This window comes from Nipponia nippon, unplaced genomic scaffold (genome assembly GCF_047370975.1).
Source record: "Nipponia nippon isolate SJK-2023a ecotype South Korea unplaced genomic scaffold, ASM4737097v1 scaffold_7, whole genome shotgun sequence".
NCBI lineage: Eukaryota > Metazoa > Chordata > Aves > Pelecaniformes > Threskiornithidae > Nipponia > Nipponia nippon.
In genome coordinates this window covers 43,450,758-43,465,828 of record NW_028262391.1, presented here as the reverse complement: position 1 = coordinate 43,465,828, position 15,071 = coordinate 43,450,758, and the positions used below count along the sequence as shown (strand labels likewise).

General features: G+C 43.7%; 1 protein-coding gene across 2 annotated transcripts in view; it reads left to right on the top strand.

Moving 5' to 3' along the window:
- The window catches only part of WTIP (WT1 interacting protein), an 84,424-nt gene that overhangs the window by 32,022 nt on the left and 37,331 nt on the right, over positions 1-15,071 (top strand). The window contains exon 2 of one of the 2 annotated variants that reach the window (XM_087738823.1): positions 1,278-1,379. The exons of the other annotated variant lie outside the window; for it this stretch is intronic. Within the exon in view, the coding sequence (XP_087594949.1) occupies positions 1,278-1,379 (102 nt within the window). The remainder of the gene's footprint in view (positions 1-1,277; positions 1,380-15,071) is intronic. 2 annotated transcript variants of the gene reach the window in all.

The following is a 15,071-nucleotide window of genomic DNA, read 5'->3' as shown; positions in this document are numbered from 1 at the left end:
CTGATGATTAATGCTAAGCTTCTGCACACATTTGTAGAAATAGGACCTCAAACAGCACATGGAGCACAGCAGCTTCATTATAGACTTATATGAGGCAAAAATCTCAATTTTTGTTTTCTATTGTAGTGTTTTGAAAAATCACGCAGCCTTGTCTTGAGATGTACAATCAAATAGAGACCAATGGACATCTCGGAAAAATTTAAAATCGGTGGTCCTGTGTATGTGACAGAAGGACATAAATTCTCCAGCATTTTGTTTCCTCTTCATGGAGATACAGAAGCAAAGGCATTCTTGAATTATCTCCCTGCCCTGGTTTGAGTGTAGAGAGGTTATGCATAGAAATAAATAAGTGTAGAGGCAAACGACTCTTAAAGCTGTAACTATGAGGAAAAAGCTTTTTAAAAACAAACAAAAAACCACCCCAAAACCCCTCTTTGTAGCGCTTATTGAAATCACGACCTTTCTGGTGAGTCTGCCACGTATGGAGCTAACTGCTGACTCTGCCAGTGCTACACTACAGTGCTCTTCGTATTTTGGTCTGATGCGGACTTCATGGGAGTCATCCCCAGCATCACCAAGAGCAGGCTTGGGCAGCAAAGGTGAATTTCTGACCCCACTGAGGCAAAACTGCCAGCTGGAATTTTTGCCCTTAGCCCATTAGCAAGGTGGAAGCCTTGTTCTTCTGTTTTGTAAGGTGCCAGGTTATGTTTATGAGGTTACGTACTACTATTTCTGGAAAGTTAAACAATTATTAAATGTGACTGACAGATGCGTTTTCCCAGTATTCCATAGATTCTACCATGGACCAATGCTGTTGATGTTGCATTGCTGGAGAGGGGCAAAGAGAAGTGTTTTGGTTTTGGACTGAATTGTTTTTTTATTAGTGATTATTGAATGTAATGTGGTGGAGCACCTAGTTGTGAAGGTGTCACTAAATTATTTCTTGGGAAAAGGAATTATTTCCATGGAGTGTGCAGATTTTCTGTCCTCTCGTTGCACCTGCCTGCTTTGAATTTCTGTCTTTAGCCAGCCTCAGTCTCCATGCGTTGAAACACCAGCAGAGGCCCCCCCCCCCCCCCTTTATTTTGGGTTCATTTCCATGCATTTGTTTCACTCAAGCTGCCTGCTGCTGTCTTGGGTACTTGAATCTATTCAGGATGAGGAGCTCATTGATTTAGGGCCTGATGGGGGTATCGTGAGTGTTACAAATCAATAGCTTGGAGCTGTTTTTAGGAGCTGTGGAGGATTCTAACTTCCATTCTCTTTCTGCTTTGTAGGTATTTGTATAAAATGTGGAAAAGGTGTGTATGGAGCGAGCCAGGCTTGCCAAGCAATGGGTAACCTCTATCATACCAACTGCTTCACGTGCTGCTCTTGTGGTAAGTCAGATCTACTGTAGCCTTATTAAGTGGCTTCCTTTTCTAATACATATTCCTGTAGCAACCAGTGTACAAAGTGAGACCTCATCTTGCCTTCTTCCTGAGGCAAAATTCCCATGCAAGACTCCAGCTTCAAAAGTTGTTTTTTATTTGCCATCTGTAAGTGTTCAGTGGTGTTTCCTTAAGCAACAACCCCAAAAAGTAGCATTTGGTTGTTTTAAGGGCTGCGTTTACAGAATGGCTTCAACCTGGCCATTATAAGCACTACATACTTTAAAATCACTTGTGTTTAGGGAACTGTAATGTGCATTTATCATTTTTAAAGAAAAACAATAAAATTTGTGTAGTCAAAACTGTATTTTCCCTCACTTTCTATTTGCAAATGCAACTCTAGTCAAGCACGTATACTTGTAATTTCTGTATATACATAATGCTCGAAAATTGTTCTCTTATGTTGAATGTGATAAGAACAAATAGAAACTGCATGTTTCACCTTAAGCTATTACAATATTTTATTTTTGTAGAGGAAAGCTTGCAAGTAAATCACTGTCTCCTCCTTGCTGTTCTCAGGACCTTTTTAGGTTTCTCTTTTAATCTGAACGCATCTGGAAGTGATGCATTTGGTATGTGATTTGGGGAAGTCATGGCTTTGCTGGGGAAACAGGACTTGGAAAATTGAGGGCAGCACTTTCGGAAGTGAGAGCTCACAAATTCCCATCAAGTTCAAGGGAAGTATGAGAGCTCAATTTTCAGGAGTCGGGTAACTTTTCTTGATATACCCACACATTTATTTAGGTTCCTAATATATGAAAATATTTGCCTGGATGTTGAAGATCTTGTTGCAATACATATACACAGCAAAAGATTTACTCTGAGCAGAATATGCCGAGCGTAAATTGTTTATAAAAAGGATTAATGAATGATTAGAAAAAGAGTAAAAGATTATTGGCATAGAACCAAATAAGTTGATAATGAAAAGACCATTGTAAAGTTCACTTGTGAAAGAAGTGTTGTCTTTTCTCCTGAGATTTGTACAGATAAATATTGGTTTAAAGAAACCTACAACCTGGGCATAGAATTTAGTGACCTTTATAAATGACTCTGGACCATTACCAGGTTCTAGAATAAACTCATCTGAAACCTTCAGGGATCGCTCTTGACTTTGCTCAAGTCTGACAGTGAATGAGTAGCTATTTTGTTGGCTCCCAAAGCATCCTGCTTAGCAGAGGATTACAAAATACGATATCGGATAATATCTATCCACTCATTGCCAACATTAACCCAACCTAATTGCATGGGTGAATTCCAGCTTCCTCTCTGGGGCAGGCGTGTTTTTTTTAAGTAGTGAGGATGTGTGTTTTCTACCACAGGGGTCTGTACACAGGTCACTCTGTTCCTCAGAAGAATGTATAAGGGCCGAGGAATGTATTTTAACAGCAAAGTACAAACCCAGCTCAATTATTCAAAAGCACAACAAGCTTTTCTGACCGTCCTGATGTGGTGTGTGTGGCCAGTGTACATCTACCATAGGGCAACTTGAGACATGTCCATTCAGAGTGTAGTTTTGCCCCACCCCACGGTGCCTGTGGAATGTCGTGATTCACACAGCCTTCCGTGAGTCATGCACACGCAGGAGGAAGTGGTGCTCCAGGTTGTCTTCTGAGCTTCTCGCTGTACTGCTTGTGGGCTGGAGGGTCCAGCTATCATCTGCCAGGATGTTTCGCAAGCCAGAAGGGCTTGGATTTCCTTCTGTCTGCAACCTCTGGTACAATCCCATCGAAAGGGGAATGTGGGGGGGCTTTCTTCCATTAGGCACTGAAAAGGTGGATGTGCTGCTAGTGTGGCAGAAATGCCTGAGTGCAGGTAAAAAAACTTGATCAAAGCTTAGGTTCAGCTACATGCAACTGTGAGTCAAAAGCAGAGCTTTTCCTCTCCAGTAAGCTCTGAAATAGTATCAAAATGAGCATAGCTGGAAAGGGGGTGTTGCATTAACTCTTTGGTTTCCCACTTTATTTGGGGCTGTGCGGTCCTTGGCAAAACCAGAGTGATTCAGGACAGCGCCAGTAGATCCAGACCTTAGGAACGAGGCATGCAGGTCCCACCTATGGGAATTGCATCCTGGAGTGTGCTGCTGAAAAGGCTTTACAGGACCTCTCGTACAAGCAACCAAACACAAACTTCTCTCAGTACTGCAGTTTATGAACAGGGAGTTCATTTTACCTTCAATGTGACATTGGTGGGACCCAGGTGAGAATGCTGCGCTTTGGTGCCCGCCTTTAAAGACATGAGGAAAAACTGGAGAGAGTCCGAAAGGAGTTACGTAGATGATTAAAGGCTGGAGGAAAGCTAATCGTGAGAGCCCAGTGTATTTTGGGTATCAGAAAAAACAGGAGGGACATGTGGCTGGAGCTCGTAAATACTTTTACCAGAAAACAGCATTAGAAAGTGGTCTCATATGTACTAGAGACAAATGCAAGAGAGATCTTTTCTGGAGGCTGAAATTACACAATTCAAATAGGAAATCATAAGACAGTTTTTATACGATGAGGATGATTAACTGCTGGAATGAAATAGCAAGAGAAGTGGCAGATTCTCTGTTGTTCTTTGTTTTCAAATTAAGACCGAATGTCCCTTTGGAAGTGTTTTAAGTTGAGCCAAGCTTTTAGATTCAATACATAGGTAACTGGGTGATCATTAATGACCTTTGTTAGGCAAGAGGTCACAGCACACGGAGTAACACTCCTTCTGAGCCTTTGACAGGAGAGTGGATAAGTACGTTAGTTCTCTGCCTAAAACAGTTCCTATGCACTAGTTCCTATGTGTACTTGGAAATCTGAGGGTAGAGTAAGAGCGCAAGCTTGCCTTTCTTTTTTTCCCAAGTAACAGGAATGATCCAAACTCTCCTCCAGCAGTTATCAGTCTTATTTTCGATATAATGAATCTAGAAGTAGAAGGCAGTAACTGAAGAAGAAAAATTCTGTACCTGAAGACATCTGATTTAGATAAGGGACCAATATTTAACCAGCTACAATTAAAAAATTAAAACCAAAAAATATTTCAAACCCTTGGGAAAAGTTGTGGTTTGGAGACCACTCAGGCTGAAATGTGATAATGAGTGATGGAGCCTCCAAGGGCCTCGTTTCAGCACTCGGCAGTGAGTATTTTCAGCTCAGTAAAGTGCAGTTCTGCAGAGAAGTGGGGAGAGACCCTCAGTAGGAAAGTCTGCCTGAGTCAGAGTCCTTTCTTGGGCACTTCTTTGAGTTTAACTTTGGTTTCAGTGCCAAGTGCCATCTGTCAGGGTGCCCTGGTTGAAACGGGGAGCATGTGGCAGAATGGGCCATCCTGCGGCTTCCAGGGAGCATACAGCGCTTGCCCCAGTGCTGTCCCTTTCCACTCCCGCTGTTGTATATCACACTATTGATGGAGGGTTTGTGTTGCTTGTAATTAAGAGGAAAACCTAAAGTACGGTCGCAGGTGCAGGCGCCTCTGAGGGGAGTCCAGCCTTGCTAGCGTAGAAGTGTGAGGATGCAAGGATGGATTCTCAGGGCTCTTCTGCAGTGATGGTGGTTGGCTCTTGAGAACATGAACACAGAAAGACGAGGAAATATTTCAGAGATACAGTAAATAAACAGAAGATTTCTGTCCCCTTTAGACATTTTGGTAAAATGCTCAGATGGTAAATATCTTCATTGTCTTCCTAGGTTCTGGCAACTTTGGGATAAAACTCAGTAATATATTGATTCAGAGCTGTACAGGATCTCCTCAAAAAAAGCAAATCTTGCCAGTGAACTGAAGTCAGAAGAAGAATGGAAAGGAAAAGTAAATGACCTACCTAGCAGGCATATTTTATGTTTTAAAATAAAATGCTGCATTTCTGCCTCTTTAACATGTTCAGCGGGCTTTGGATAGTTGAGCCTTGCTCCCATAACTGAGCAAGTTCGGCATCTCAGAACTTTGCTCTGTCAGTTAATTTTTGTTATGTCTCTGTGTAAACCCCTATTGCCTTCTGCAAAAAGCCATGCTTCCCAGATAGCTTTTTTTGGAGGTCAGATTATTCTCTTCAGGTAATGTAAAAGCCAAAGCGATCTGGTTTCCTTGGGATAAAATAGTTCAATGTAGATCTTTATCCACAATCTCTTAGAGGAAACAACTGAAGCTTGTTAGGATGGTTTTTAAATGTAGGTTCAAATCCTCTCTCAGCCCTAACACCAGTGGAATCTCTTTTAGGCCTTGATTGAGCAAAACACTTTAACATATTTAAGCACTTGTCTTATTACTCATATGTAAGCATGCTTTGCTGAATCTTAAGTAACCGAGATTAATTCAAGCAACAACATACACTGTCCCTTCTGTTAAGTGTAGAATTTTAGTTTTGGCAGGAGTTCAGTTGCAGATTTTGCTTATGGAAGACGAGCTGAAAAACGTCTGCCTGAGAAGCTCATCATCTAATTCCTCTTGGTAGTATTTCAGAGCATGACAGGATTTCCTGAAGAATAATTGCAATAGTGCCAGATCGCTTGTGTGCTCTAAGTGCAGGTGATCGGTTGCAGGAATTAATGGGCTCTATTTAATACACATTACAGAAGATAACTTATCAGGTGCCTCCAGTTTGCAGATCATAATGCCATCCACAGCATCGTTTCAGGCTGAAAATTTTAATCCAGTGGCAATGATTGTAGAAACTGCAGTAAGATATATCTTTACAATGAGGAATACTGGTTTGTTATTTGTTACTCTGAGGGTGTAGGAGATGGGCAGGGAATGAGCTTTGCAGAGCTAAGGGTCTGAAGTTTCTGTACTCTCAAAGCTGAGATGTATTTCACCATAAAAACCAGGGACACGTTCTGCTCTCTTACATGAAGGCAACGTTTGAGCGTGCCATTCATCTTTAACTTGCACTTTTGCCACTGGTTTTAAGGCGCAGGAAATCACCACAAGATCAATCAGAAGCCTAAAGCAAACTGTATAATCCCAAAGGTATGCAGCTCATTTCTTACCTGGTAGCTATCGATCAGACTGGAGCACTTGCGCGGGTTTCGTACAGCAGTTTGATTTTAAGGGACAGCTCATAAAGGTATCGCAGTTCAGTTGATTACTGGCGCTGCTGCTGCCTCAGCACCAGCCTTGGTCCAGACTTCGCAGGCTCATTGCTACAAGCCTCTAAGAGAAGGATCACGGCGAGGGCTGACAGCACTGCCATTTTAAAAGGCCCAAGTGGGGCAGCTGTAAGTATTGTTACCCTGAAGGTAGAAAGAGCAGTTCTGAATTAGCCTGTGCCCTCCAACTGATGTGAAAGGGACGCAACCTGCCTTTTGGCTCGTATTAAGTCTCGGAGGCAACAGCTCCATTCTGACTGAGGCCTCTCAGTGCTACTGTATGTAGATGTCTATTAACGGGAGGTTGCTCATGTCCCGGCTTGTAGGGAGAAGTTCCTTGCGACACTGGAAATGCTTTTGCGTATTTGCTGCCCTGGGTTGAACCTTTGTTTGCTTTTGGTGGTAGTAAGGCACAGAACATCTTAAAGGAGCTGTGTCCCTTCAGTGTATATTTATCAGCAGTTGGTGAGTTTTTAAAATACCCAAATTCCCAGTGGAAGGTTCATTTTCAATTCATATTTGTTCTGTCCCCACAGCATATTTATAAGTTTGGCATGAGTCACTGCATCCAAATTGCACACTGCCAGTACTTGCTTTGTAGCCTTAAATTAAATTCTCTGTGAATGTGATCTTTGTGTAGACTAAAACAAAATTCAGTGTCACATCTATGAGCTCTACACTGCGTGTCCACCAACGTTAGAGTTGGTGATCACAGCGGTACAAATATGTGTGTGTGTGTCAGTGGCTTTTAACTCTTAAGTGCCTCGCGGCTGACCTTTGGGTGGTTCAGCTGCAGGTTCAGTATCTGTTCATCTGACTGCCACCGCTTTGTGCAGCTATTCTGAGCACCAAGGAAACATGGCAAGAACACTTAAGGGAGAGGAGCTAATGAGTATTGCTGCGAGGGGTGCATTGCTGTGCAGTGAAAGTCTGCTGGGTAGCTCATGGCCTTGCACACTTTTCCCTGCCATTTTCTAACCACATACTGTCGGACCGGAGCAGACTGGAATTTTGGGATTTTTGGTCTGTAATCCTGCCAGAGCCATTGGCTAATACCTGGTGCTCAGGGGAAGACAAGCCGGCGGGTGATTCAGTGCAGTGCATGTGGGAACATTCCTCCCTGACCCCCATGGCCTGGAGCATGAGAGCTGGATGCCCTCAACTTGCATAACTGCGATTGTTACTCATCCCCGACTCAGACCCTGCGTTCGGATTGAATTCATGGCCACCTGAATGTTTGGTGGTTTCCAAGCCATAACTGGAGCTGGCAGTAGGTCCTGACGCACTGTGTGTGGGGCAGTTACTTTGAGGTGTGATTCACAGGAAAAGCCAAGCACTTTGGAGAGGTGCGAGTTTGGTTAGGAACGAGGACCGAAGGATCTGCTCTATGTGCTGCTAAGACTGCGGTTTGTGTAGACGTGTAGCTGAGATAACTCACAGCATTGCTGCAGGAGTGCAGAATTTTGCCTGAGTCATTCTGAGTCTTTGGGATAAGTTACAGCCTGTGCTTAGCCCCGTGCTTTCTGTTTTAACACCTATCAAGACAGATAGTTAAAAGCTATTTCAGGTATGTCTGCAACTGCAGTCCCAGACGAACCCATTAATGCAAAATTCACGGAAAGGGAGGTGCTTGCTGTAAAAAGAGGCAGTTGGATGGTAGAGATGACAGCTGGCTTCAGACGGTTCGGGTTCACCTTGTGCAAGACTGAACCATGAATGAGTCTCAGCAAAGGAATGTAATCTTGTCTTCTGGTAATTAAAAGTCAAACTTGGATACCAGCCCATGTAAGAGCCCAAGTACCTTCGGGTACCGATTGGTAGAAAAATGTTTCCTTTATCTTGATCCATGGTTAGTCTGATAATATTCCAGGCTTTAGAAAAACAAAAAAAGAGGGGATTGGAAAAGGGTAATCAGAAATGTTTGAGATGCAACTGACACAGCAAACTCTCCTTTATTTAGAATGGATTTAGTTGGTTTTCATATTTTAGGAGGTATTTAGTAGTTTCTCTGCATTGCTCTCTGTTGTCCCAGCTAGCTCTGGTGCAGCAGGGCACTGATCTGTGTGCTTGACTTAAGATAAATACACCAGTCCATTGGCTGTGCCCCTTCTACAGATGATACTAGTAGATGTTATGTTACAAAAGGTTTTCAATTCTGTAACTACTTTAAGTTAGTTCAACTCTAGGAGAGAACCTGTTTTTAAGGGGGGCTCATCTGATTGACCCAGTCTTGGGCCTTACTTCCATGAGGACATCTCAGATGCTTGAAGACGCATGCGCTTAAAGGTTTTTTTTTTTGGTTGGGGACATGTGTGTGTCTTAATACAGAGTATCGCTCTTCTCTGAGGGCTGCCTTAGCAGCTAGCGTTGGTAGATCTGGAGGCTTACGCCCAGGGAAAGGTGGTGTTGACAGATAGCTAGCCGACAGAGAAACGGAAAACATTTCCATTCCCTATTTCTGATTATCAGAGGGCACGCGATGAATAGTTGCTGGTGGTTTGTCTCTGTCTCCTTGTTTCCTTGAAAGGTAGTAATTGCGTTCTGCTATTAATTATTGCAGCATGAAATGCATGGCTTTTGATGGTTATTTTAATTGGTGGGGGTTGCCTGGCAACTAATGATGGAAACTTTTCTCTGTGTTGATTGACTGACCATAGATGTATTCCTCCCACAATATTTTTGTATTCATAATGTGGAACCAATCACTGACAGCACCTGTGATCCTTTCAGGGGTTGGAAAACACATAAAGTACAAAAAAATATACTCTAATTAACAAGGTTTCTGCCTCTGTTTTTTATTTCTCTGTAAAAACCACAGAGAACCTAATCACTTCCTTGCGTACTTTTGTGTGTTTGGAATGCCACCTATTGTTTAGTGTAACGAGATTTGCTAAAATTTCCCTGTTTCCTTATCAGCATCTATTATCTGCAGGTCTGGATTGTCTTAGTCTGAAACCCCCATCTCTTCTGTGTTTTTTTCGTCTTTCCCTTCTACTCTTTTTTCTCCCCTTTCTTGCCTTTCCTCCGCCCAGTTAAAATGTTTTCTTGGAACATATCTCAGTTTCTCCAAAAGAAAAGATTCCCTTGGGCTGCTGTTGAGTTCATCTCTCAAAGGGGAAGAAATCCAGATAATCCAGAACAGAGCGTAGGCAAGTCACTGACATTATCAACAGATGTTTCTGTTTCCTGTTTCCAGGTTCTGTAATTTTTAAGTATTACCTGAAAACAAAGGGAAAAACAGGTGGAAGGAAAAAAGTGAAGAAGAAAATTAATTAAAGGCGATAAACACAGTTGGCTTCCTGTAATTTTAATGACCTAAGTTTCTGTTATGTATTGTCCCTATATATTTTGCAAAGTGCCTAATCAATGCTTTAGTGATGTACTTGATCCTTTACTCATCTGAAAACTAGACCTCAGAATGCCATAGCTCTCTGAAATAATTTCTAATTTAGTATAGATCATCACTTCAACAATAAATGAACTCTACCTCCACACATGCCAGTTAATCCGTTTTGTCCTTCATCGCTTCAGCACTCAGTAACTCAGTTCTTCCTCCCACAACCAACTGATCATTTGTTTTCTGGTGCCTGTCTCAGTAAATTTGGTCCTCACACACAAACCTGTCCATGTACACAAGCATGTCGGTGCTCATGTGTTTAGCCTCCCCTCTAAACATGTCACCTGGATACTCTCCTATCATTAGACTGAATCTCTGTCTTTCCTTTGTCCTACCCTTTGGATGTGTGGACCTCTCCGTTACTGCTCTGGACTGACCCAAAGCGTGGTCTGTGGGCCACCGTTGTTCTCCCAGTGTGCTGGAAGGATTGAACTTCAGTTTTTGTCTCTGGTGCATCTTCTGTGAAGAAGGGAAGGCCAGCTTTCCATCTCCCTTGACTTTTTCTTCTTCCTTCTTCCTGCCTATGTTCGCTGTGGCATGTGGCTGTTCTACTACTGAAGAATTCAGACTTTATTGTTATTTCTGCGTGGGCATCTTCTGTTCTTCATTTCAAATGAGCACAATGGATTTCTTCAGTAAAGATCTTAACTGCATGTCAGTGCCTTTTTCTCCAGAAAATAGTGAGCTTGCCCCCTTGCCCTTGGCACTGTTTGAAATCTTACTGTACCCTGGTCATTTCCCATTTTGACTTGTTATGCATATCTTAGGCTTTTCCTGGGTCCCTGAGTTCCCAGGGTGTAAAGACTCCAGACTGCTGGCAGCTCATCATCCCCTTGCCGAGGAGGCAAGATGATACCGCTTTGCAGCCGTGGAAACTTCAGTCTGTCCTTCTTCCTTTTCCAAACTTCCCGTGTACTTCTACAATGGAATAATTTTCTGTTCTTATTCTGGTTACCTGTTACCCTGCTTTCTCCAGTCTTTGACTTCTGGCTGTCCCTTCCCCTGGTGTGGCAAGACCTCTCCTCTCCCCTCTTGCCAGGCCACATGCCCACCTCTCACTCCTGCCCCGCAAGTCCTGCGTCACGCGCACAGGAGCTCTTAGCAAAGGACACAGTGTGGAGTGGAAATCTGTTTTTGATGCTTCTGTTATCTTCATCCTCATGTGCTGTCTAACAAAAGGAGTCCCTTGTTTTGCGCCTCATCCATGCCTCCTATCCAGGCTAGGTTACTAACTCATCCTTAACAGTAATTCTTGTTTACTGCTTATTTCAAGGGATAGATGTCTGTATGTCCTGAAAACTCACTGATGTTCCACACCAGAAGGCAGCCTGGGTTTTATCTTACAAATTAATTTTACAGATCAAAGGTTTCTACTGTGACTCTTCACCTTCAGGATGCTTTTACTTCTTGCAGGTCTAGAAAAGCTGTTTCCCATAAGAATCTTTCCATGTACAAAACAAAATAAAAGATCTTTTTTTCGTAAAGTTTGTCTTCACATTTATAAAATAAACAGTGGCAGCGAACTTTAGCATTCTGTCTTTCAAGCTTTCTTCTGGCAGAGGGTATTGGCAAACGACAGACAAAAAGTTTTTAGCTGAGAGGATTGATAGGTTGGTGGTCACGAAGGGGTAAATCGGCCCTGTGAGTCGGAGGACAGGGTTTTACTCCACTTGCTGTGGGCTTCCTTGTCATCTTCGGCAGATCACTTAGCCGGTCTGGCGTTGCCCATGTGGAGGTAATTCTTCTCACCTACCTCACATGGGTGATACTGTTCTGATTTCATTAATACTCTGAAATTATTTGGAGATCCTGAGGGTGAAGTACTGGAGAAGTGTGAAACTTCATAAATAATTAAATGATTATTGTTATATCACAAATAGATGCATTTGCTGGAGGAAATACAGTGTCTGGCAGCCAAGCTATACAGCTGCTGCGGGATGCTACTGAAAATAATTACTTGCTCAAATAATGCGTAGTTACAGTTTATGGAGGACCATTTGGAGGATTATATATCATTAAATACACGGACTAATGTAAGATTTTAAAAAGACTACTTTCCCAGCACCACTCCCCAGAGCCCTTAGTGCCTGGGCCACATGAATAACGTTCCCATTCCTCTGTCCAAACTGAACGTTGTGTTTTTAATTTATTTTAAGTATCTAAGGAATGCTGTCTCCAGTATTTAGAGGACTCTAAATCGGATGTGAGACACAAATGCACCAGAGAAGATTATCAGAGAAACGGGCTTGGCGCAAAGCCTACATAAACAGCCATAATTTTTTTCTCATTTAAATGACGGGACTCGGGAGGATTGGCCGATGATAGCTGCAGCGGGCTGTCCTTGGGCACCAAGGAAAGTGCTTTGGTGTGACCCCTGGTATTTGACATGAGGTGAATGTTTTGCTTGGTCATAAAATTACTGTTACAGAACGACCAGCTTTCTTCTGGTAAACAGGTCACTTTCCAGAGTTTTTTACCAGTGGTGGATGTTTTCCTCCTATCCTTGGACTTTTCAGGAATTTTTAGCTTGGTTTTAACCCAGGTAGGGAAGAGCTCTTGTTCCCAACCACTCTTCTCTGTCTTTCTCCCTCAAAACACAGCACAGGAAGAAACTTAAGTAAATTTGATCTTAGCCAGAAAGCACTTTTTTCCCCTTCCAATAAATATCTCATTTCCTGAAAATCCTGCCTTTGACCAGAACTTCTACTGGGACTTTTTAGATTTATCATCACTCATGGCTAAATCCAGTTTCAGTTAGCGTCAAAGTATTCTTGACTTCGTGGAGAGAGGCGTGAGCCGTTAGCTGGGCAGCAGGAGCCTGCTCCCATCGCACCGACATTAATGGTGTGCCCTAGGTGAGTCTGTTCCCTGTACTTGTATAAATAGCAGGTAATTTTGCAATATAGCTTTGATTATGAACACCATGCCAGAAATAGTAAGGAATGATTTAATGGTTTTACTGAGAAACTCCTAGTATTTTACCAGCGTGAAACCTACAGCGGGTGCCCTACATTGAACCTGACACAAATCAAAATAGGAAATCTTCATGCTTGCAAACTCAATCCCAGTCTTGAATTAGGTACAGTAAATACTTTCTAAAAACAAACCTGAAGCAAAACCCTGCCACGGCCTCCCTGATGGCCAACATCCAGTCCGTACTCAGTACTCCTCCAGTTATAGGATTATTGACTCCATTTGGCAGTTCCCAGGACCACTATCTGATTGAGCGCAGGCAGCATGCTTTGGCAGCCAGCAGAGATAATGCGATACGCTGGAGTGCCGGTGCGTGTCTGGAAATGGGTGCTGGGCTGCAGAGGATGAAAGCAGTCTGCCTGGGGCTGGTACCCGATACGCAGACACTCTGTGCTGTCCCTTGAAGAGTCGCCTTCTCTTGATGATCTGCCCTCTCGTGAGAGCTCACCAGCTCTCCTGGCTCAATGTTCAAATAAATTAATGAGAGTTATTTTCTTAAAGTGGTGGAAAAAGCAGTAGTGTAATAACTTTGGGTGTAGTCCTGTGTTCCTTGCCTGCCCCAAATGTCCCAGCAGGCTCAAGGCATGCACGGACTAGTTCCTCGGGGAACTGCCTTGAGTGTTTGCTGGACACTTGGTCCTCTCACTCCTCTTATGGATGTTTAGTACTTGAGGAACAGGTCCGTGTCCTGTGGTCCTGGGCTGGTATAACCTCCTACCATCATTTTGGGGTAGCGGGGGCTCAGATGCTCCAGCATTTCACCCACAACATTGCTGTTCCTGGGTGATGAAATGACCACCCTGCAAGCTGAAATGCCAAAGAGCATTCCAGTCTCTCTGTGCTATGTCCCACAAAGCCAAGTGGTGAGTGAAGGATGTAGCTCAGTATGTTTGCGTTTAAGTTTTAGTTTGTTTGTGACATGACTAGAGAGACGTGAAAGCTTACTGGAGGCAGTAGGTGTTGCTTACTCTCTAAAAGCATCTTCTGCCGAGTGGTTTTGCAAGCACTCCTGTTGGGAGTGCAGTTTGGGAGGAGTGCTTCAGCACAGGAGGGTGCAGGGGAGGCTGCTGATGGAGTTGTGGCCTTAGATGGGGTCCAAGCCCCATAGGAAACTCGGTTGTTTGCGAGGTTACTGGGGGCCTTGCAAAGTCATTCCCAGAGTCCCCTGTGAGTGCTTGCTGCCTCGTGGTGTTAGGGGCGGGCTTGTGAAAACAGGTTTCAAGTCCCACAGATACCCTCCCTTTCATCGGCCCGTTCATCCCATGGAGTGCAGGTGGCACAGAGGCGTCGGGTGCTTGGTGAGGGGTTCCCTCGCTGCTTTGTGCGCTGTCCCGCTCCTTTCTGTCTTCGCAAGCTCCCTTTATAGATGCAAAATCCCCTGTATTCCTTCCCTTCCCTGTTCAGGGCCCCATATAACCTCATCCTCACCGCTGTATCTGCTGTTCTTGCTTCTCCCCCGGTGACTCAGCTGGTCAGTCCCTAGCACTGGCATCCCCTGCCTGCTCCTGCAGCCTGCCTGTGTTCGGGAAGGGGCTCCCACCTCCTCGCTGCCCAGCTGCCCTGCCTTGCTCTGGCAGGGGCTCTGCTTCCAGCAGTGCTCTCTGCTTTGGATGCCTCCTTAGGCTTGCTTCTTTCTGCTTCCCTTCCCCAGCCACCAAGCTGATTTTTCTTGCCTAAAACCATCAAAACTCTTTGTTTGCTACGCTCCTGTGAACTTGCACTGTGTTTGGAATAGTCATAATAAAAGTGAATGATGAGCTAGGCAAAAAATAGGCAAAGTGGAGGAGAGAAGCTTTTAAAGTATCTCCTGTAAGAAGAAATAAAATCGGCAGTGGCTGCTGGCTTCTGACAGCACAGCTGGCTCGACTGGCGTGGGTGACTTACGGCGCCAGTGTACGTGCAGAATACGGCGGCTGATACCTGCCAGCTCTTTTAATTGTACCTGTGCAGAGTGGAAGGCATCTGATTTAACACATATTTAAAAGCAGGAATGGATTTAGCAATCATTTTTGATTGCTGGTTGCTGTGTCTCAATGGTTGTCTATCAATGTATTTTAAAACGCAAGTGTGGTATGTCCTACTATTAAATTGGATATGGTCGTAGAACTTCAGTCACTTAACTCAGCTGGCTGCCTGGGTACTCTACACTGTCACTCTTCCAACTGCGTTCCCTGCAAAATTCTTCCTGGAAATAATGCAACTAACTTACTTGAGTGAGTCAGTGGA